General features: G+C 37.9%; 1 protein-coding gene across 1 annotated transcript in view; it reads right to left on the bottom strand.

The window, feature by feature from the left end:
* Positions 1–24,561, bottom strand: part of STRADB (STE20 related adaptor beta) — a 31,538-nt gene that overhangs the window by 6,183 nt on the left and 794 nt on the right. The window contains exons 2-5 of the mRNA XM_005904244.2: positions 21,429–21,526; positions 17,934–18,014; positions 3,503–3,602; positions 182–303 (exon numbers count right to left, since the gene is read on the bottom strand). Coding sequence (XP_005904306.1) covers positions 182–303; positions 3,503–3,602; positions 17,934–18,014; positions 21,429–21,440 — 315 coding nt within the window. The 5' untranslated portion in view covers positions 21,441–21,526. The remainder of the gene's footprint in view (positions 1–181; positions 304–3,502; positions 3,603–17,933; positions 18,015–21,428; positions 21,527–24,561) is intronic.

Raw genomic sequence — 24,561 nt, forward strand, 5'->3', positions numbered from 1 at the left:
TTCTTTCATTGATCTGGCTTCCTTTCTTTCCAATTCTGTAATTTTATGTTTATTAAAAGAAAGGAATCTACCTTTTTCTAACAGAAGTACTAATTTGTGAAAAAGAAAAGTTCTTACAAATGTATCTCCTCAAATAGACATTAAATTAGATGTATCTTTTTTTTTTTTTTTGTATTGTTACCTGTAAAGCTTTTAGGCGTTCTTCAGTGCAGTTTTCCAGATTTGTAATTTTTATAGTGACCAGTGTTCCTGTAGGAGTATGCCGTGCAAGATGGACAGAAGTCAAGTTGTCAAATCCCCTTCCTAAAATCAGACGTAAAACTCATGTTAAAAACCAAAGAGAGAAACTGATAACCTGGACTTTATCAAAATTAACTTTTGCTCTTCAAGAAAACACTGATAAGAAAATGGGAAGGCAAGCCACTGACTCAAATTATTAACAATATTTGTATCTGATAGGACTCACAGCCAGGGTACCACATAAAGAACTCCTACAGCTCTATAATAAATGACAAACATCCCAATTAAAAATTATGCAGAAGATTAAACAGGCAAGCCAAAAAGTAGAAAAGAAATGGCCAATAAGCACATGAAAAGATGTTCAAGATAGAGGAGCACAAATTAAACACAGTATACCATTATATACCTATTGTAATGGCTAATACTGTGACTTGATAAACAAGTTGTGACATACTTCAACAACAGAATGTTACTCAGCAATCCCCTGCTCCAAGTCTCCGGCAACCACTGATATAATTTGTTTGTTATGTAAATAGTATCATAAGGAGTACAGTTTCTTAGGGTCTGGCTTCTTTCACTTAGCATAATGCTTTTAAGATTCATCCATGTTTTAGTAATTTCTTTCTATTGCAGAGTAATAATAGGACTTCCCTGTAGCTCAAACAGTAAATAATCTGCCTGCAATGCAGGAGACCAGGGTTCAATCCCTGGGTTGGGAAGTTCCTCTGGAGAAAGGAATGGCAATCTACTCCAATATTCAGATGGTAAAAGAATCTGCCTGCAGTGTGGAGGCCCAGATTCGATCCCTGGATCTGGAAGATCCCCTTGAGAAGGAAATGGCAACCCATTCCAGTATTCTTGCCTGGAAAATCCCAGGGACAGAGGTGCCTGGCAGAGTAATAATCCATCAAATGTACATACCACAATTTATTTATCTGTTCATAAGTTGATAAGGTACTTGGGTTGTTTTCAGTCTTTGGTGACTATAGAAATAAAATTGCCAAAAACATTCTTTAAGTAGACACATGTTTTCATTTTTCTCTGGCAAATACCTTCAAGCGGGATTGCTGGATCATGTATTTAGCCTTATAAGAAGTTGTGAAAATGTTTTTGAAAGTGGCTGAACCACTTTGCATTCCCACAAGCGATGTGTACGAACTGCAGTTGCTTGACATACTTACCAGCATTTGTTGCTGTTAGTTTTTAAACTAAAAACATCTAGAATGGTAATCTATTAACAGACATCTAATAAATATTAGTTTCCTCCCTCTCTCCACAGTCACCAAATTCTGCCACTTTTACTGTTGAAGTGAAGTTAATCTGAGGTTCATCCCTTTCTCCCCAGTATCAGCACCACTTGCCCAAGTCCTGTCCTTATTCTCTGGATAGACTGACTTCCTCACCTGCCCCACATTCTGAACCAGCACATGCACCAAAATCACTGATGGAGCCACTTCAAAAGCCTGTGCCAAGGTCCCATTCACTAGAAATTTTGATTCAGTAGGTCTGATGGGATTCATACACTGCAATTTTTAAAAAGACTCAGGTGATGAGGATGATACTTCTGGTTTTAAACCAGTGATCTTCTCTTTCAGGTTATTGCCTGGAACTGCTGCCAGTTGTCCTAAATTTAACATTTTGTCAAAAGAAAGGTACTACAGTGCAGCAGCTGAGAGCTTAGACCTTACAAGGACAAAAGTCTGCTTTCAAATTACTTAAATTCTCAGAGTCTCAGTATCTTCATCTATTAAATGGGAGGAGTAAATGAGCGAGATGGAAAAAATTCATACAAAATGTTCAGCCTAATGCCTACTGGATGCTATTATTATCATCACTATTCCACAATGTCTCTTTAGCACAAAGTGTGAACCTCTATACACCCCATATAAGGTCTTCCACAATATGTTCCAAACCTCCTTTTTCAGATGTATCCATTTATTTTTCAGATTTCTCTCCTTACTGCCTATGTTCTCTTTGTTCCTGAATTTAGGCACAGAGCAACCATGTTGATAGTCCTTCCTCAGTCACCTACTGGAGTATTTTTTAAATCTTTTTTTATTGACATCATCTGAAAGTCCTTTTTAATTTGGGGAGCATTTTCTACCAGTGCTATTTTATTGTATAAAAAGTAAAATCCTTATTCTTTGTCACCTTGACCCCAGCAGGTGAGGGTCAATGATCTAAGCTTAGTCAACTGGAGGATGACGTAAGTGACAAAGGAAGCAGGGGCAGTCAGAATTCACTTAAAACTTATCTAAAATCCCATTTTTAGTAGAAATTTTTTTCATTTAAGTGTGGAACTCCCCAGTGGGGTCCAGTGTCTGGTGATAAAAGCACCTACTCATGTACATTAGCGAGGCTGCTCTTATGCTGTGACCCTTCTTGTGGTTTTAGCCACAGAGCTTCTCTTGGCTTTTTCCAAGTATATTTTTCTAGCCAATGATTCTGTGAGTTAGCAAAATTGCTCAAAAAATTCCTTCTTTGATTCTGTTGTTTGAACAAAAACCCTGACTAGAATATTTAGTAAACTTTTCCTCATACTTCAGGATCCAGCCCCTTTTTTGCCATCTTCCTTGACTCCTAGGAGAGTCACGATGAACAGTTGGATGCTCCATCTTCTCTGTTCCCATAACGCTTAGCATAGCTCTACTACAGTACTTTCCCGTACATAAGACAAAGCTGTCTTTCATGTTTATCTTCCCAGAGAGGATGTGAACTCCTCAAGTGTTTTACATGGCTTTATATCCCTGGCACCTAACACAGTACCTTTTTGCAGTGCTTAACAGATGTTTCTGAATAGTCAAAACAAATTTTCACATGTATAAGACTATAAATGATAACTCAGCCTGTTCCAAACCTAACTGAAAAAAGTTTCTACTACAAATGGAATTTTAGGTAAGGTTTTAAGTTAGAAGAAAGTAATTTGGTTAAAGGACTGTGACTGAAAAGATTCACATGATTTGATTTAATTCAGACAAATGATGAGAGGTTTCCTACAATAAAGATACAAATACTTATTCAGTGTCCTCCTCCTCTACAAGTACTTCAGTGAAAAAGTAAAAATTCTAGAAGGTAATCTTGAAAAAAATCTGGCTACTGTTTTAGGACAAATAAAATTAATAGATCCATTTGATTGACACAATTAACATTTAGTTCTATGATGTGGGTAACAACAGAAAAAGACTGCTAACAAAATAATCATTTGTCATCAATTTCATTTCTAACAATGATGAGTCAAATAATTGCACTGTATAATTATTACCTATTTCCACTTGGAGTTCATAGTGAGAAACATTGGTGGAACAGATCACTTCACTGGCTCTAGTGGACGAAGGCCGCAAGGAAAGGGTTGGCTCATCAACCTGCATTGTTTTGAAAACATGAAAACAAAATAGGTATAAACTTTTTTGGTGCCCCAACTGAGTCCCTTACTCCAGTATAAAATACTGATATTGTCTTTTCAAACACACAAGTGCTTATTAGGAAGGTATTGAAAGGTGGCTTAAGAGACTATTTTAAGATCCAAAAAGTATTCACAATAGCTAACAAGTTATGCCTATCAGCCTGTGAAGTAGGGTAGGGCTAGAGAAGCAGATTTACAGGTAGTGAAGAACACTTTTCTACTCAATTTTCAGGAAGCATTGTCAGGAGCTGCTAAGAATGGCTGTTGAGCCCTTGGGGTATCTAACAAATATATCAAGGGAAGAGATGAAAATATATGCAAATAGATGAAAAATATTCTATTCTGCTGTTCTTGCTTCAAGTGGTTGCCAGTTACAATCATTACACATTCAGCTATTCTGCTCAACTAGTGGAGATGTTAACAGTTAAGGAACAATTTCCACACTGTGGCTTATTAAAAGAAGCTGAAGAAGTTTTTCACAAGATGAGATGAATCAGAAGGGAGGTCAGAAAGAAAAATAAACCTCAGGAGATGGGAGAAAAGAATAGGGTATAGAAATCCTGAGTTAATGACCTACTACTGTGGCCTTTCACAGGGTACTATGGAGTCAAGAGTCCTAAGTCTGCACCAGATCCCAGGGGCAGTAAAATAACATACACGCAGGAGAAAGAAGTGACCAGCACCACTGGTGTCATATGATAGCCATGAGGATTTCCAAAAGACACTTAGTAGCCTTTACAGGCACCAGTAGGTGGCAGGAATCTTGTCATTACCTCCAAGGTAAAGAGAATGAAGAGGCAGTTAGAAATAACATTACTATGTACTAGGAATTCTGCTAACCACTTTTTACATTTGATTCTACATGTTCCCTAAACTTTTAAGAGAGCAGAATATAATTATAAGATCCTGGCAAAGGTGAATAAAGGTGAATAGTCTTCAAGAGGGATAAAAGACTGTAAAAAAGAAATTCTACCATATGACTGGAAATAATCCCAATGAAGAAAGAAATCTAAAAAAACCAATTCAATTTCTTTAGAATAGTAGTCTTATTAAACTCAGATTTAAAGAACACTATAAGAGAGACAGAATGAAGAGCATATAGCAATTTTTAAAAAATTCAAAGTGATAAGCTGTAAGTCTGTCAGGAAGGCTAGAGCACAGAATGAATTGAGACTTACAGTTCACTGCTAGAAAAAATATGGCATCAGATTATCAGATGATGGGTTGAAATCAGGCTAATAAACCTCTACTTTGCATCCATCAACTCCATTAGGGAACAGTCTTCTTTAAACTAAAGATGCACTTAATTTGTAATTAAGTAGCTGAAGACCAAAACAGATTGTTTTAAATAGCTTAAACCTCCAGATCAAATATCCTATTACATCTAGAATATTAAGTCTGCAAATACAGTAGAACTCAGGTGAGAAACCAGAATGGAAACAGTCAAACATTAACTCAATTTTGAGAAAAGGGAAAAATTATAAAGGGGAAAGCTTGATGCTGTTGCCCAGTAAGGTCTGGTATCAAATTACTACATAGACAGTTATGGACACTTAAGAAAACAACATTAGCAGTCACAAGAAGACAAAATAGGTTTACTAAGAGTAAATCATTTTGAACCTCAGCACTCTTTTTGATAACTAATTAGAGAATTAAAAGCAAAAATCATAGCAGTGTCCTTGTCCTTCTCAAACTTTTTAAATAATTTTCTAAAAATCAAAAGACTTGGCTAATGAATAGTCTAGAAAAAAGTGATGAAAACAATACCATTTATAATAGCATCAAAAAGAATAAAGTACTTAGAAATTAACCAAAGCAGTGAAAGGCCTGTACAATGGAAACTACAAAATGCTGCCAAAAGAAATTAAAGAAGACATTATTGAATGGAAACACACCTCATGTTCAAAGACTGTAAGATTTAATATTATGAAAATGCAAAGCATCTCAAATAGCAAAAACACCTTGAAAAAATAATTGGAAGACTCACTCTTCCTGATTTCAAAATCTACTAGAAGCTACAGTACTTAAAACAATGCAGTACTGACAGAAAAGACAGACATATAGGGCAACAGAACAGAGAACTCAGAAATCAAACCTCATGTATATAGTCAAATGACTTTGACAAGTGTGCCAACACATTTAATAGGGCTAGGTCACTATTTTCAACAAATAGTACTAAGAACACTGGACATCCAGCTGCAAAAGAATGCAGATGGACCGTACTTAACAAAAACTAACTCAAGGCGGATCGAGAAGATATTTGCAGGTCACATTTCTGATAAGATGTTAATCAGAATACAAATTGAACTAAAACTCAAAACAAAATAAAACCCACCAACAACCCAATTCAAAAATGGGCAAAGAACCTGAATAGACATTTCTCCAGGAACACATGTATATGGTCAATAAACACATGAAAAGGTGTTCAACATCACTAATCATTCAGCTCAGTTGCTCAGTCATGTCCGACTCTTTTGCGACCCCATGAACTCCAGCACTCCAGGCCTCCCTGTCCATCACCAACTCCTGGAGTCCACCCAAACCCATGTCCATTGAGTCGGTGATGCCATCCAACCATCTCATCCTCTGTTGTCCCCTTCTCCTCCTGCCCTGAATTTTTCCCAGCATCATGGTCTTTTCCAGTGAGTCAGCTCTTCGCATCAGGTGGCCAAAGTATTGGAGTTTCAGCTTCAACATCAGTCCTTCCAATGAACACCCAGGACTGATCTCCTTTAGGATGAACTGGTTGGATCTCCTTGCAGTCCAAGGGACTCTCAAGAGTCTTCTCCAACACCACAGTTCAAAAGCATCAATTCTTCGGTGCTTGGCTTTCTTTAGTCCAACTCTCACATTCATACATGACCACTGGAAAAACCATAGCCTTGACAAGATGGACCTTTGTTGGCAAAGTAATGTCTCTGCTTTTAAATATGCTATCTAGGTTGGTCATAACTTTCCTTCCCAAGGAATAAGCGTCTTTTAATTCCATGGCTGCAATCACCATCTGCGGTGATTTTGGAGCCCAGAAAAATAAAGTCAGCCACTATTTCCACTGTTTCCCCATCTATTTCCCATGAAGTGATGGGACCAGATGCCATGATCTTCATTTTCTGAATGTTGAGTTTTAAGCCAACTTTTTCACTCTCCTCTTTCACCTTCATTAAGAGGCTCTTTAGTTCTTCACTTTCTGCCATAAGGGTGGTGTCATCTGCATATCTGAGGTTATTGATATTTCTCCCAGCAATCTTGATTCCAGCTTGTGCTTTCTCCTGCCCAGTGTTTCTCATGATGTACTCTGCATATAAGTTAAATAAGCAGGGTGACAATACACAGCTTTAACATACTCCTTTTCCTATTTGGAACCAGTCTGTTGTTCCATGTCCAGTTTTTTTCCAGAAAAACATTTATTTCTTTACTGACTATGCCAAAGTCTTTTTTTTTAACTTTACCATATTGTATTGGTTTTGCCATACATTGCCATGAATCCGCCACAGGGACACAGGTGCTCCCCATCCTGAACCCCTCTTCCACCTCCCTCCCCATACCATCCCTCTGGGTCATCCCAGTGCACCAGCCCCAAGCACCCTGTATCATGCATCGAACCTGGACTGGTGATTCATTTCACATATGATAATATACATGTTTCAATGCCATTCTCCCAAATCAAACCACCCTCGCTCTCTCCCACAGAGTCCAAAAGACTGTTCTATACATCTGTGTCTCTTTTGCTGTCTCGCATACAGGGTTATTGTTACCATCTTTCTAAATTCCATATATATGTATTAGTATACCGTATTGGTGTTTTTCTTTCTGGCTTACTACACTCTGTATAATAGGCTCCAGTTTCATCCACCTCATTAGAACTGATTCAAATGTATTCTTTTTAATGGCTGAGTAATACTCCATTGTGTATATGTATCATAGTTTTCTTATCCATTCATCTGCTGATGGACATCTAGGTTGCTTCCATGTCCTGGCTATTATAAACAGTGCTGCGATGAACATTGGGGTACATGTGTCTCTTTCAATTCTGGTTTCCTCGGTGTGGGATTGCTGGGTCATATGGCAGTTCTATTTCCAGGTTTTTAAGGAATCTCCACACTGTTCTCCATAGTGGCTGTACTAGTTTGCATTCCCACCAACAGTGTAAGAGGGTTCCATTTTTTCCAGCATTTATTGTTTGTAGACCTTTGGATAGCAGCCATTCTGACTGGCGTGAAATGATATTTCATTGTGGTTTTAATTTGGATTTCTCTGATAAAGAGTGATGTTAAGCATTTTTTCATGTGTTTGTTAGCCATCTGTATGTCTTCTTTGGAGAAATGTCTGTTTAGTTCTTTGGCCCATTTTTTGATTGGGTCGTTTATTTTTCTGGAATTCAGCTGCAGGAGTTGCTTGTATATTTTTGAGATTAATTCTTTGTCAGTTGCTTCATTTGCAATTATTTTCTCCCATTTTGAAGGCTGTCTTTTCACCTTGCTTATAGTTTCCTTTGTTGTGCAGAAGCTTTTTAATTTTAATTAGGTCCCATTTGTTTATTTTTGCTTTTATTTCCAATATTCTGGGAGGTGGGTCATAGAGGATCCTGCTGTGATTTATGTCAGAGAGTCTTTTGCCTATGTTCTTCTCTAGGAGTTTTATAGTTTCTGGTCTTATGTATAGATCTTTAATCCATTTTGAGTTTATTTTTGTGTATAGTGTTAGAAAGTGTTCTAGTTTCATTCTTTTAAAAGTTGTTGACCAGTTTTCCCAGCACCACTTGTTAAAGAGATTGTCTTTTCTCCATTGTATATTCTTGCCTCCTTTGTCAAAGATAAGGTGTCCATAGGTGTGTGGATTTATCTCTGGGCTTTCTATTTTCTTGCATTGATCTATATTTCTGTCTTTGTGCCACTACCATACTGTCTTGATGACTGTGACTTTGTAGTAGAGCCTGAAGTCAGGCAGGTTGATTCCTCCAGTTCCATTCTTCTTTCTCAAGATTGCTTTGGCTATTTGAGTTTTTTTGTATTTCCATACAAATTGTGAAATTATCTGTTCTAGCTCTGTAAAAAATACCATTGGTAGCTTGATAGGGATTACATTGAATCTATAGATTGCTTTGGGTAGTATACTCATTTTCACTATATTGATTCTTCTGATCCATCAACACGGTATATTTCTCCATCTATTAGTGTCCTCTTTGATTTCTTTCACCAGTGTTTTATAGTTTTCTATATATAGGTCTTTTGTTTCTTTAGGTAGATATATTCCTAAGTATTTTATTCTTTTCATTGCAATGGTGAATGGAATTGTTTCCTTAATTTCTCTATTTTCTCATTATTAGTGTATAGGACGGAAAAGGCAATGGCACCCCACTCCAGTACTCTTGCCTGGAAAATCCATGGATGGAGGAGCCTGGTAGGCTGCAGTCCACAGGGTCACTAGGAGTCGGACACGACTGAGCGACTTCACCTTCACTTTTCTCTTTCATGCACTGGAGAAGGAAATGGCAACCCACTCCAGTGTTCTTGCCTGGAGAACCCCAGGGACAGCAGAGCCTGGTGGGCTGCCATCTATGGGGTTGCACAGAGTCGGACACAAGCGACTTAGCAGCAGCAGCAGCAGTGTATAGGAATGCAAGGGATTTCTGTGTGTTGATTTCATATTCTGCAACTTTACTATATTCATTGATTAGCTCTAGTGATTTTCTGGTGGAGTCTTTAGGGTTTTCTATGTAGAGGATCATGTCATCTGCAAATAGTGAGAGTTTTACTTCTTCTTTTCCAATTTGGATTCTTTTTATTTCTTTTTCTGCTCGGATTGCTGTGGCCAAAACTTCCAAAACTATGTTGAATAGTAGTGGTGAGAGTGGGCACCCTTGTCTTGTTCCTGACTTTAGGGGAAATGCTTTCAATTTTGAGGATTATCCTCAACATTGAGGATAATGTTTGCTGTGGGTTTGTCATATATAGCTTTTATTATGTTGAGGTATGTTCCTTCTATTCCTGCTTTCTGGAGGGTTTTTATCATAAATGGGTGTTGAATTTTGTAAAAGGCTTTCTCTGCAACTATTGAGATAATCATATGGCTTTTATTTTTTAATTTGTTAATGTGGTATATTACATTGATTGATTTGTCAATATTGAAGAATCCTTGCATCCCTGGGATAAAGCCTACATGGTCATGATGTACGATCTTTTTAATGTGTTGTTGGATTCTGATTGCTAGAATTTTGTTAAGGATTTTTGCATTTATGCTCACCAGTGATATTGGCCTCTAGTTTTCTTTTTTTGTGGCATCTTTGTCAGGTTTTGGTATTAGGGTGATAGTGGCCTCATGAATGAGTTTGAAAGTTTACCTTCCTCTGCAATTTTCTGGAAGAGTTTGATTAGGATAGGTGTTAGCTCTTCTCTAAATTTTTGGTAGAATTCAGCTGTGAAGCCGTCTGGTCCTGGGCTTTTGTTTGCTGGAAGAGTTCTGATTACAGTTTCAATTTCCATGCTTGAGATGGGTCTGTTAAGATTTTCTTTCTTCCTGGTTCAGTTTTGGAAAGTTGTACTTTTCCAAGAATTTGTCCATTTCTTCCAAGTTGTCCATTTTATTGGCATATAATTGTTGATAGTAGTCTCTTATGAGCCTTTGTATTTCTGTGTTGTCTGTTGTGATCTCTCCATTTTCATTTCTAATTTTATTGATTTGATTTTTCTCCCTTTGTTTCTTGATGAGTCTGGCTAATGGTTTGTCAATTTTATTTATCCTCTGAAAGAACCAGCTTTTGGCTTTGTTGATTTTTGCTATGGTCTCTTTTCTTCTTTTGCATTTATTTCTGCCCTAATTTTAAAGATTTCTTTCCTTCTACTAACCCTGGGGTTCTTTGTTTCTTCCTTTTCTAGTTGCTTTAGGTGTAGAGTTAGGTTATTCATTTGACTTTTTTCTTGTTTCTTGAGGTATGCCTGTATTGCTATGAACCTTCCCCTTAGCACTGCTTTTACAGTATCCCACAGGTTTTGGGTTGTTTTCATTTTCATTCGTTTCTATGCATACTTTGATTTCTTTTTTGATTTCTTCTGTGATTTGTTGGTTATTCAGCAGCATGTTGTTCAGCCTCCATATGTTGGAATATTTAAATAGTTTTTCTCCTGTAATTGAGATCTAATCTTACTGCATTGTGGTCAGAAAACATGCTTGGAATGATTTCAATTTTGTTGAATTTACGAAGGCTAGATTTATGGCCCAGGATGTGATCTATCCTGGAGAAGTTTCCGTGTGCACTTGAGAAAAAGGTGAATTTCATTGTTTTGGGGTGAAATGTCTTATAGATATTAATTAGGTCTAACTGGTCTATTGTATCCTTTAAAGTTTGTGTTTCCTTGTTAATTTTCTGTTTAGTTGATATATCCATAGGTGTGAGTGGGGTATCAAAGTCTCCCACCATTATTGTGTTATTGTTAATTTCCCCTTTCATACTTGTTAGCATTTGTCTTACATATTGCACTGCTCCTATGTTGGGTGCATGTATATTTATAATTGTTATATCTTCCTCTTGGATTGATCCTTTGATCATTATGTAGTGTTCTTCTTCATCTCTTTTCAAGCCTTTGTTTTAAAGTCTATTTTATCTGATATGAGTATTGCTACTCTTGCTTTTTTTTGGTCTCTATTTGCGTGGAATATCTTTTTCCAGCCCTTCACTTTCAGTCTGTATGTGTCCCTTATTTTGACGTGGGTCTCTCAAGACCCCTATATACAGACAACATATATCAGTTCAGTTCAATTCAGTTGCTCAGTCGTGTCCGACTCTTTGCGACCCCATGAATCGCAGCACACCAGGCCTCCCTGTCCATCACCAACTCCCAGAGTTCACTCAGACTCACGTCCATCGAGTCAGTGATGCCATCCAACCATCTCATCCTCTGTCATCCCCTTCTCCTCCTGCCCCCAATTCCTCCCAGCATCAGAGTCTTTTCCAATGAGTCAACTCTTCGCATGAGGTGGCCAAAGTACTGGAGTTTCAGCTTCAGCATCAGTCCTTCCAAAGAAATCCCAGGGCTGATCTCCTTCAGAATGGACTGGTTGGATCTCCTTGCAGTCCAAGGGACTCTCAAGAGTCTTCTCCAACACCACAGTTCAAAAGCATCAATTCTTCGGCGCTCAGCTTTCTTCACAGTCTAACTCTCACATTCATACATGACCACTGGAAAAACCATAGCCTTGACTAGATGGATCTTTGTTGGCAAAGTAATGTTTCTGCTTTTCAATATGCTATCTAGGTTGGTCATAACTTTTCTTCCAAGGATTAAGCGTCTTTTAATTTCATGGCTGCAGTCACCATCTGCAGTGATTTTGGAGCCCCAAAAAATAAAGTCTGACATTGTCTCCCCATCAATTTCCCATGAAGTGATGGGACGAGATGCCATGATCTTAGTTTTCTGAATGTTGAGCTTTAAGCCAACTTTTTCACTCTCCACTTTCACTTCTTCAAGAGGCTCTTTAGTTCCTCTTCACTTTCTGCCATAAGGGTGTTGTCATCTGCATATCTGAGGTTATTGATATTTCTCCTGGCAATCTTGATTCCAGCTTGTGCTTCTTCCAGCCCAGCGTTTCTCATGAGGTACTCTGCATATAAGTTAAATAATTAGGGTGACAATATACAGCCTTGACGAACTCCATTTCCTATTTGGAATCATTCTGTTGTTCCATGTCCAGTTCTAACTGTTGCTTCCTGACCTGCATATAGGTTTCTCAAGAGGCACGTCAGGCGGTCTGGTATTCCCATCTCTTTCAGAATTTTCCACAGTTTCTTGTGATCCACACAGTCAAAGGCTTTGGCATAGTCAATAAAGCAGAAATAGATGTTTTTCTGGAACTCTCTTGCTTTTTCAATGATCCAGCAGATGTTGGCAATTTGATCTCTGGTTGCTCTGCCTTTTCTAAAACCAGCTTGAACATCTGGAAGTTCACGGTTCACATATTGCTGAAGCCTGGCTTGGAGAATTTTGAGCATTACTTTACTAGCGTGTGAGATGAGTGCAATTGTGTGGTAGTTTGAGCATTCTTTGGCATTGCCTTTCTTTGGGATTGGAATGAAAACTGACCTTTTCCATTCCTGTGGCCACTGCTGAGTTTTCCAAATTTGCTGGCATATTGAGTTCAGCACTTTCACAGCATCATCTTTCAGGACTTGAAATAGCTCAACTGGAATTCCATCACCTCATATGGACTGCTATATATGTCCTATTTTTGTATCCATTCAGCCAGTCTTTGTCTTTTGGTTGGAGCATTCAACCCATTTACATTTAAGGTAATTATTGATAAGTATGATCCCATTGCCATTTACTTTATTGTTTTGGGTTCGAGTTTATACACCCTTTTTGTGTTTCCTGTCTAGAGAAGATCCTTTAGCATTTGTTGGAGAGCTACTTTACTTTGGTGGTGCTGAATTCTCTGAGCTTTTGCTTGTCTGTAAAGCTTTTGATTTCTCCTTCATATTTGAATGAGATCCTTGCTGGGTACAGTAATCTGGGCTCTAGGTTATTTTCTTTCATCACTTTAAGTATGTCCTGCCATTCCCTCCTGGCCTGAAGAGTTTCTATTGAAAGATCAGCTGTTATCCTTATGGGAATCCCCTTGTGTGTTATTTGTTGTTTTTCCCTTGCTGCTTTTAATATTTGTTCTTTGTGTCTGATCTTTGTTAATTTGATTAATATGTGTCTTGGGGTGTTTTGCCTTGGCTTTCTCCTGTTTGCGACTCTCTGGGTTTCTTGGACTTGGGTGATTATTTCCTTCCCCATTTCAGGGATGTTTTCAACTATTATCTCCTGAAGTATTTTCTGATGGTCTTTCTTTTTGTCTTATTCTTCTGGTACCTCTATGATACAAATGTTGGGGTATTTAACATTGTCCCAGAGGTCTCTGAGATTGTCCTCATTTCTTTTAATTCGTTCTTCTTTTTTCCTCTCTGTTTCATTTATTTCTACCATTCTATCTTCTGAAATCTCACTTATCCTATCTTCTGCCTCCGTTATTCTACTGGTGGTTCCCTCCAGAGTGTTTTTGAATTCATTTATTGCATTATTCATTATACATTGACTCTTTTTTATTTCTTCTAGGTCCTTGTTAAACCTTTCTTGCATCTTCTCAATCCTTGTCTCTAGGCAATTTATCTGTAACTCCGTTTTGTTTTCAAGATTTTGGATCATTTTCACTATCATTATTCAGAATTCTTTATCAGGTAGATTCCCTATCTCTTCCTTTGGTTTGGTGGGCATTTATCCTGTTCCTTTACCTGCTGGGTATTTCTCTGCCTCTTCATCTTGTTTATATTGCTGTGTTTGGGGTGGCCTTTCTGTATTCTGGAAGTTTGTGTAGTTCTCTTTATTGTGGAGTTTCCTTGCTGTGGGTGGGGTTGGATGGGTGGCTTGTCAAGATTTCCCGGTTAGGGAAGCTTGTGTGGGTGTTCTGGTGGGTGCAGCTGGATTTCTTCTCTCTGGAGTGCAATGAAGTGTCCAGTAATGAGTTATGAGATGTCAATGGGTTTGGAGTGACTTTGCGGAGCCTTTATATTGAAGCTCAGGGGTATGTCCCCATGTTGCTGGAGAATTTGTGTGGTATGTCTTGCTCTGGAACTTGTTGGCCCGTGGGTGGTACTTGGTTTCAGTGTAGGTATGGAGGTGTTTGATGAGGTCCTATCAATTAATGTTCCCTGGAGTCAGGAGTTCTCTGGTGTTCTCAGGATTTGGACTTAAGCCACCTGCTTCTGGTTTTCAGTCTTATTCTTACAGTAGCCTCAAGACTTCTCCATCTTTCACTTCCAAGGTGGTTCCCTCTGTTTTAGCTTCTTCTGTTTGCTGGTCTCTTCAGTGTCTAATTTCCGCCCTGACACAAGGGGGCGGTGGTGGACACTTTTTTTAGGCTTCCTTGTTCAGTCGTGCTGTGGGGAGGGAGGAACACTGCAAACAAATAACCCTGGCATGTGCTTGCAGTGTCTCAGCCACACTGGGTTTGCCCCCGCTCATGGCGTGTGTGCTTTCCCTGTCTACACTGCTTAGGCTCTAGGTTGCTCTGCTGGGAAACTGTCTGAGGCCGGCCCTGGGTTGTATGCACTTCCCAGGTGTAAGCCGCTCAGGTTCAGGTGCTCGGGTACTCCTCAAATGCACAGACTCAGTTGGGCCTGCGTTTTGTGCCCTTCCCACATCCGAGCAGCTCAGGTGACCAGGTGTTTGGCAAGCATGGTTGCTGCGACTTATCGCCTCCCCCATCCCTGCCGCTTGGTTTTCTGGGTGTACAACCGGTGCACCTTCTCAGGCAATTCGACCATCCAGAATCCCAAGAAGTCTTGGTTAGCAACGAAGCCTGCTTGCAGTTTGGTAGATGATGCCTCTCTGTGGCCGCAATTGCCCCCTTCTGGCTCTGGCTGCCCTCACCTGCCTGTCTCCAGTGGGGGATGGGCCGGTCTGCAGCCGGCTAGCTCTGCTCAGTCCTTTGTTGTGTGAGAGGGCCTGGTAGTGTCTTAGGTTAGGGCTTTTCATGGGATAGCTATCCCACAGTCTGGTTTGTTATCTCAAGTTACTTCCCTCAGATTGCCCTCGGGGCATTCAGGCCCAGTCCTTACTCTAAGCAATGCAGCCCGCACTTCCCTGCCCAGCCCCCACTTGCTAGTGGTGGATGCAGGCATCTGAGTTGCTTCTCTGCTGGGAGTTACCGTTGGGCACGGAATCTGTGGGTTTTAATTATTTATTTTTCCTCCCGGTTATGTTGCCCTCTGAGGTCCCAAGGCTCTCCACAGGAAACACAGTGAGAGTGTTTCCTGGTGTTTGGAAACTTCTCTCTTTTTTTAAGACTTCCTTCCCGGAACGGATCTCCATCCCTACCTCTTTTGTCTCTCTTTTTATCTTTTATATTTTTTCCTACCTCCTTTCAAAGACAATGTTGTTCATGTTCAGTTCTAACTGTTGCTTCCTGACCTGAATATAGGTTTCTCAAGAGGCAGGTCAGGTGATCTGGTACTCCCATCTCTTTCAGAATTTCCCACAGTTTATTAGGCAAATATAAATCAAAACTACCATGAGATACCAACTCCCATCCTTTACAATGGCTGTTATCAAAAAGCAGAAAATACTGAGTTTTGGAGAGAATGTAGAGAAACTGGAACTCTTATGGGTGGGAAGGTAAAATGGTACAGCTACTGTGGAAAACAGTACGGTGGCTCCTCAATAAATTTAAATAGAATTACCATATGATCCAGCAATTTCACTTCTGGGTATGTACCTAAAAGAACTGAAATTACAATCTCAAAGAGATTTGTATACTGATGTTCATAGAAGCACCATTCTTCACAATAGCTGCAATGTGGAAGCAACCCGTTTTCAACAGCAAATAAATGAAGAAGCAAAATATAGTGTACACATATAATGAAGAAGTATTCAACCTTAAAGATTAAGGAAATTCTGCAATATGCTGCAATACCAATGAACCTTGTGGATATTATGCTAACTGAAAATTCTCAGTCAGAAAATAATAAATACAGTACTTATACTGGTACTTAGAGTAGTCAAATATCAGAGACAGAAAGTAGAATTGTGGTTTCCAAGAGGTGGGGAGTTATGGAGATGAAGAGCAGTGATGCTTGTACAATATTATGAATTATTTGATGCCACTGAACTATATACTTAAAAATGGTTAAGATGGTAAATTTTATGTTGTTTGTATCCTACCACAATATTTCCCCTACTTCTCGCCCCTGCTGGGGGGAAAAAAAAAAAAAGGCAGCACTTGTGGAAGTTTCCTGAATTCTAGGCCTCTCTCTTGGTAACAGCAAAGAGCCAACAACAGATACTTTACTTTCTAAACTCTACCTCAGTCTGAAGGGTAATACTTGAATGAAAACTAGGACTGGATACTGTATTCTATTGTACAAAAGGGTATGTAACTAGAAGACTTAAAAGTAAGTAAAAAGTGAAATGACAAAAATGATGACAACTGAAGATAAGATCAGGATAAATTTATAAACAAAACTAACTAAGATTACTCTATTTTGTAGGACTAAGGTATTTGCAAGGCGGGTTCTATTTTATAGAAATAATTATAAAATAAAGATTTAGAGATTAAAGGTGGAAGATCCCAGAGAAACATTTATTTATCAGCATGTTTCTTTAAATATTATTTAATGTTATTACCCAGGGATGATAAAGAAGACAGGATGCCTATTTTGGGGGGCTCATGTGGAGAGACATATGCATCAATCATTCTGAGATTAATATAGTAAATGCCTTTTTATGAGGATGTCTAAGATCTGTAGGAGCATAACAGAATTAAAGATACAAGAGCAAAGGCTTCAGATGTGATGTTTGAGCCAACTCTTTAAGCAAGAGGAAGAATTTTAGAGGCAGAAAATCGAGAAGGGTATTTCAAGCAGAAATAAAAGTATGTGCTAAGACTCAGTAGTAATAAATGAAACTCAGAAATCAGACATATTCCACACCATTAAAAGTCCTTATACCACATTAAGAAATTTAGGCTCTATCCAATAGTATTTAGGAAATCAATGGCAATTTTAAAGCTGGAAAGTGGCACAAACAGGCCTGTTCAGGTAACTGTTGAATACTGACCTAAGTGAGAGACCATAAGAGGTTATACGTATGACTAGGAAACTACAAGCAATGAGTTTACCTACAATAGTCCAGGTGAGAGATGATGAGATTTGAGTAGTAACAGTGATCAGGTGAAGGAGGGGATGGACTCATGGGCATTTCAGAGACTTGGTATATAACTAGATGTGAGGGCAAAGGAAGAGGCAGTGTGAGGATAACTACAAAGTTCCCAGTGAGGGTGATTTAGCAGATGGATTTTCATTTGCCAAAGCTGGAAATTCAATAGGTCAGTGAGGTCTGAGAGAAGATTAAGGTTTTACTCAATTTGCTATAGAGATAGCTTTGAAAACTCTAGCCAGAGGTATTCTATAGACATATCTGATACTCAAGAAAGAGTCAAAGTTGCAGGTAAAAATTTGAGAATCATCAGTCCTGCCTGATCACCGGGTCCCCTATCAACCTGAAGGATAACCTTAGGTACCTCTGGACAATCTGAAATATGAGCAACTGAAACCACAGGAGCCTGTGAGACTGCTCAGGGAGAGTCTGTTTAGGCAGAAGAGCAGAGATCAATTATAGACTTCTGGAGAACAGCTTAAGTAGAGGAAGAAAAAAGAATAAGAAGAAAAGAAAAAGAGGTAAAGGAGAACCAAGAATTATGTTCTATAAAATGGCATTACAGGAGGCAGAAGAACATTTGTACTCAACCATTTTCTTACCAAATTTTGATGCGTACTGGTTTCAGACTGTTTTTCAGGTCTGAGTGATTCAACTTGTGTTCGTGAAGTGCAGAAACAATCCTGTAAAGTCAGAAATATATTAAATAAGTGAAAAATCAAAAATACTGTAAGGGTGGCACATGGATACAAAAAAGTTTGTTGACTAGAGTGAGGAACAGAGAGAAAGGGCAACATGCAGGAGCCTGAACTGGAGCCAGGATTCATATGGGGGGAGAAGGGAAAAGCAGCTGGGTATGCAGAAGACAAACTTCATATCTGCTTTGGTGTTACTTGGTGCTATCTCTGACTCTTGCTCTCTACCCTGGAGGTAATATCAATTCATTCTTACTGCAGGTGCTAATATTTAACTTTTTCATCATCTTTGCAGTTTTCTTCTGAGTATTTAGCTAGAGATTATTTCGTTGTACTCATATCATTTTATCTTGATCCTCAGATTTTTTCCCTCAGGTGTAGGAACCATGTTTATCTATATTTAAACCACATATATTTGGAACCAATGTTGTTTTATAAAGTGATAAAGATTTCTAACCAACTCAAATCAAATTAAGAGACTTAGTTCCATTATCACAAGTTACATTTTCCTGTATTTTAACTCAAGGTTCCATTATCACATACTGTCAATAAAGAAATGTAACACCTAAACATGCTAGCAATGTGAAGCTGATGTTACATTATTTAGGAAGAAAATATGCCCCCCAAAAAGTATAAACAAGCTATATGAAAGAGATTTTTAATTAATGTCAAGCATCTCATGAACATTCATTTTTATATGAACATTAATGTATAATTGGGCCCCTGGTGGCTCAGACAGTAAAGAATATGCCTGTAATACGGGAGACTTGGGTTTGATTCCTGGGTCCTGAAGATCCCTTGCAGTGGGGAAAGGCTACCCACTCCAGTATTCTTGCTTGGAGAATTCCATGCACAGAGGAGCCTGGTGGGCTACAGTCCATGCAGTCACAAAGAGTCAGACACGAATGACTGAGTCAGACTGAGTGACTGAGTCAGAGTCAGATTGAGTGACTAACACTTTCACTTTTCACTACTAAAGTATAACATCAACTGAGTCTTTAAGATAAATCCATCCATGTCTACTTAATGGTTTTAGTCACTTACTTAATCAAACTTCCTTTCTCTAAAAATATGCCATAATTTCTCACTAATCAAACTAATAATTTTCCCAGTTAGTCTAAATTACTGATTAAATTTAATTCCTATAGTATGTATATGTTATCAATCTTACTACAATACTCTTAAATAGATCCCTACCATTTTATGTAAAATTTTCCCCTGAACAACAGGATCTAAGAGTGTCTAGCTAGCTGTAGAATCATTTCCTTTGCAAATTTCTATTGGTTTGTGTAGGGTGAAAAAATTTATAATAAAACAGTTTTTGAAGATACTATTGTTGTTCATATAAAAAATAATCACCAGTTAGGTCATTTATATGTTATTTGGTACTTAAATATATTTTCCAACATTTACCCTGAATCTTTCACAATAATCACTAATACTTTGTGTGAAAAGGGGTTAACATAGCAGACCTAAAACTGCTCTCTTGGAAAGGCCTGATTACAAGGCTGACACTTGGCTGGTATCTAGCAACTCGGATTTTGGGAGGGTTCCCACCATTCCTTGATAAGAATGGATCATGGTGCCTAAACTGTTTGTGCAAACAACATGGTTTATGCTGAACACCTGCTTTTTTTCTAAGAGTGTGGAATTTTGTTACTTGCTGCTCCTTTGAAAACACTATTTCCTACCTGTCAAACAGACAGTAAACTTTGAACAGGGAAGAATCCTTCATTAACTTTATCTGAGTTGCACAAATATCTCATTGAGGAGAAAGCATGAAGGTTTTGATTCAAAAGAGTCTAAATATTTCATCATTGCAAGAAGAATATAAACTAAAATTATCAACAAACTGAACAAATATAAATGACCCACTATCAAATTCTGTTTTTCCCAAAAAATCCATAATTATGAAATAATAGATTAAATAAGATGTCTTTCCCCCCAAATTTGGAAACCTGGGCAACCACATAGCCCTTCGAATCTCAGGATTTTCATCTATCAAATGCCCCTTTACATCTCATCCAACCTACAAACTGACATAAATTGTTAAATCTTAGATAATCCTTTACAGCAGAAACTATGGTCCATGAATCAAATCTGACCCACCACCTGTTTAAGTGTGTAAAGTTTTACAGAAACACAGATACCTTTATTTGCATTTAACTCATATTGCCTATGGCTGCTTTGATAACAGAAGAGTAATTTAATGGAGATCATACCTGGCCTTATATAGATATATAGGGTATATAGATATATAGATACTAACTTGGTTTTTGTTTACACGAAGTCCATAGTATCTAGTCTAGATTAAGCAGTTTTAGGACTTTCATTGTGTCTTATATAGAATATAATACTTTATTTTAATATTTAAATTATTAAAGCAGTGATCTATATATAGGGTATATAGATATATAGATCATACCTGGCCCTATATATACCTGGCCCACAAATCCTACCTGGCTCTCTAAAGAAAAAGTTTGCAGATCCTGCTTTAGAAAAATGAGGTAATATTTCACCTCAATGTATTTTCCAGATATATAAAGCTCCCCTTTTAGGTAGATAAACTTTACTTTAAACACAAAGTGAATGCATTCTATATTTTCCAAATAACCTACAATATAGTCTAACTTCATAGTGCTGGCTCTCAGATTTGGCAACTGATGGAGTGAATTGGCAGATATGAGTTTGATCCTTGCCTCTAATTCTTTGCAATCTTAGGCCAAACTCTAAATGAGGATTATACCACCTGCCCTGACAATCACTAACAATTTTGAAGACTAAGAGAGATATAATATATTAAAGTATTTGAAAATTACATATGCACCCACCACTTTTTAAAAGATTACTGCTTTAATAATTTAAATATTCAAATAAAGTATTATATTTTATATGACACAATGAAAGTCCTAAAACTACTTAATCTAGACTAGATACCATGGACTTCATATAAACAAAAACCAAGTTAGTATCTATATATCATATTATACATTGATCTAAATGTATTTTGTCTTGCTAAGTCAAGGGGCTTATTTTTCATACTATTTTGCTTACCTTTAGTCAAATGGAAATTTGTAAAAAGGGATTTCTGAAAGATTTAAAGAATAAGGCTGGATGGAAGAGGAATACGTAAGGATAGTAAATGTATGAGAAAAAGTGTGTATGGGACAAAGGAATAGAGGAAGTATATCAGAAAAGTATAGGAGAAGCTCTTTTTTAAAGAGACAAAAACTCAGTGAGAATTTAACTTATGTTTAAAGACCAGAAGTCATTCAGATCAAAATAACATCTCAGAGCCTAAGAACATTGCATCAGAGTACTCCTTCTCTTATGGCTTTACACTAATATCATATCTAACTACTCTGTTGATACAAAATTAGATTCACATTTATAAAAACTTACCAAAAGAGACATTGAATCGCTTTAGTTCACAGAAAGTAACAAAAATCCATCTATTCCAAAGAAGATTTCTGCTTTAATCTTCAAGACAGTGAAATATCCTAGTATAAAAAACAGAAGCAAAATAACATATTTACATAACAATTCCTTAAAGATCTAGTTGCCAAAACCCACCACTATTTGGGCAGCTGTTCTCTGACACAAGGACTACTGACATTTCTGAAAGGTGTTCTTAAAGAGCATTTCTGTTTACCGAACGCCATTTCGGTTCTGATATCACAAGAGATATCAGATATTACCCACTCCAGTATTCTTGGGCATCTCTGGTGGCCCAGCTGGTAAAGAATCCACCAGCAATGCAGGAGACCTGGGTTCAATCCCTGGGTTGGGAAGATCCCCTGGAGAAGGGAAAGGCTACCCACTACAGTACTCTGGCCTGGAGAATTCCATGGACTATATAGTCCATGGGATCGCAAAGAGCCTGACGTGACTGAGCGACTTTCCCTTTCACAGATTTCCATCACAAAGGCAAAGTGCAGTTGAAAGGAGGTTCTGAATATTTCCAAAGCCTTGATTACCTGCATCTGTTCTTCCTTATCTGTACTACTTCTTTCAAAGAACCCTAAGCAAAATGTAAAAACAATACAAAAAGGCAATTTTGGACCTACTTTTACTACAAATGATGCCCAAGAATTTCCAATGGTTCTACTTATAAGCAAACTCTGAATCTTCCAAAGCTTCCTTATCAATTCGTTACCTATTAAATCATTTAGGGTCACTGATCAGCAAATTTGGGAAAGAATCAGGATTAGTAACAGACTTGGAATTAATAACATTTTCTTCTTGCCATATGTTTACAAAAATTTTTTTTCAGTTTTAATGTGAAAATATTTTCTGTAGGTTGAATTTTTTTAACTTATGATCTTAGTTCTCATTTCCATTCTTCTTGGAATTTATTGACAAATACGAAAATATACTGATTATTATACAAATAATTCCTGTCCACTTTCACTGATGGCATATTAATCTCAATAGTTTATGAAGACTCCAACAGATGCAGAGGTTTAAAATAGTAACTTACTACATTTACATTCAGGAAGCTACAAAAGCACTGCCAAAATTCCCATATCTTTCTGCTTAAAAAGGGTGGCAATGTTATAAATTTCCTAGTGCGAGGTATTACCTTACACCTACCCAATTTCTCTTTCACCTAAATTGTGACTCATTATTTCATTTTAATGAAATTCCCAAGTTTGATCAAGGCATCTGCAAACATCTGAACAAATGGCAAAGAAAAAGATTTTGTAAACCACAGAAATTATAGACCAGAATCTAATTTTACTGTTAAGGAAAGAAGTCAATTTGTTCATGATATTCACTACAGACCAAAGGTAAAGAATGGGTGTGTGTTGGGGGGGACCTGACAGGGTTTGATTATTTTTGTCTCCTGCCATTCATTATCATAAAAATAAGGCACTGATGTTTGCTGTGTTACAAAAGGGATAATGCAATACCTGCCTTGCCCACTTTCCAGGTGGTTCAGATAAAAAGAATTGCTTCATCTGAAAGTGCTTAGAATTACCAAATACTGTATCCATATAAGAGCTTAAGAAGATGCTCTGAAAGGTACACTCAGTTATTACTGGTGGCAGTACCAAATGGTAGGGCTCATTTGAAAGCAAGTTGGCAATGTTTTGATAACTATGAAAACATTGATACCTTTTGATCCTATAAAATCCTCACTTCTAGTAATCTAAAAAAAATCCAAGTAAATGAAGAAACCATTCACATGCAGAAAGTAATTACACTGCTATCTGAAACAATCAAGTATTCTTACCATAGTGTTTAATGAATGGCTGTCATGGGTCAGGTGCTGTGTTGGGCACTGGGGACACTCAGTAGTGACCCAGGCAAACAAGGTCCAGGCCACTTGCAGCATACATTCCCACAAACCAAGATTAGAGATGTGGTGATTAACTGAATTTCCTAGTTCTCATGATTGTTTCCTGTTTTTTCCACATAATAATAGTAAGTTCTTTCTTAAACAAAAAAAAATTTTAACTACATTATCTGCTACTGCTGCTGCTAAGTCACTTCAGTCGTGTCTGACTCTGTGCGACCCCATAGACGGCAGCCCACCAGGCTCCCCCTTCCCTTGGATTCTCCAGGCAAGAACACTGGAGTGGGTTGCTATTTCCTTCTCCAACGCATGAAAATGAAAAGTGAAAGTGAAGTCGCTCAGTCCTGTCTGACCCTCAGCAACCCCATGGACTGCAGCCTTCAAGGCTCCTCCGTCCATGGGATTTTCCAGGCAAGAGTACTGGAGTGGGTTGCCATTGCCTTCTCCAACTACATTATCTATTTTTTCAGGAAAACTTACAAGAAACTGACACAATCTGTGAAAACTGTTAGTACTAAAGGGGTTGCCCCTGTGCGGGGCTTAATCCCTGAGGATTTTGCTTTAGATGTGACAGACTATTAAGAGATAATTTTATAAGACATTTTGAGGTCAAGGCAGCAGTTGTCCCCGGTAAGGGCGGGGGGAGGGGGCAAATTTGCTGTTATAATTTTCTCCTGCATGCTTTCACTAGGTATGAATATCTTTTGAAAAAATTCATAGTTGAGACTTGTATTTCTGAATGTATTCACATGTACATCACTGTGATCGCTCATACTTGTATCTAAAAAGCTAATCAGGAAAAAGCTTTGTAAATAAATTTATTCTAGGTGATTCAGATCAAATGAATTACTTCATCTGAATGAAGAATGAATGAAGAATGGTTCCTCTGAAAACTTTAATCTGAAAGGTTAACACTTTCTGGAACAATCAGAATGCGCAAATTACAGAACTCGGGTTTTGAGTTAATTTAAGCATCCAACAGAGGCACTTGTTACCGGGAATGTAAAAAAGCCCGATTTAAATCTTTGTGGAGCCTTAAAATTACTGTACTTTTCAAAGCGATGTTGGGAACCCATAAAATCTTAACTATAGCGACGCACAACTCGGTAGAATTTTCCAAACTTAGCATCGTGACTCAAGCTTTCAAAAAATATTTACTAAGCGCCTACTGTGGGCCAGGCTCTTTGCTACGTACGCGCTGTCACAAATTCCAATCCCGTTTTGAGGGAAAAGGTG

Source organism: Bos mutus, chromosome 2, assembly GCF_027580195.1.
Source record: "Bos mutus isolate GX-2022 chromosome 2, NWIPB_WYAK_1.1, whole genome shotgun sequence".
NCBI classification, from domain to species: Eukaryota; Metazoa; Chordata; class Mammalia; order Artiodactyla; family Bovidae; genus Bos; species Bos mutus.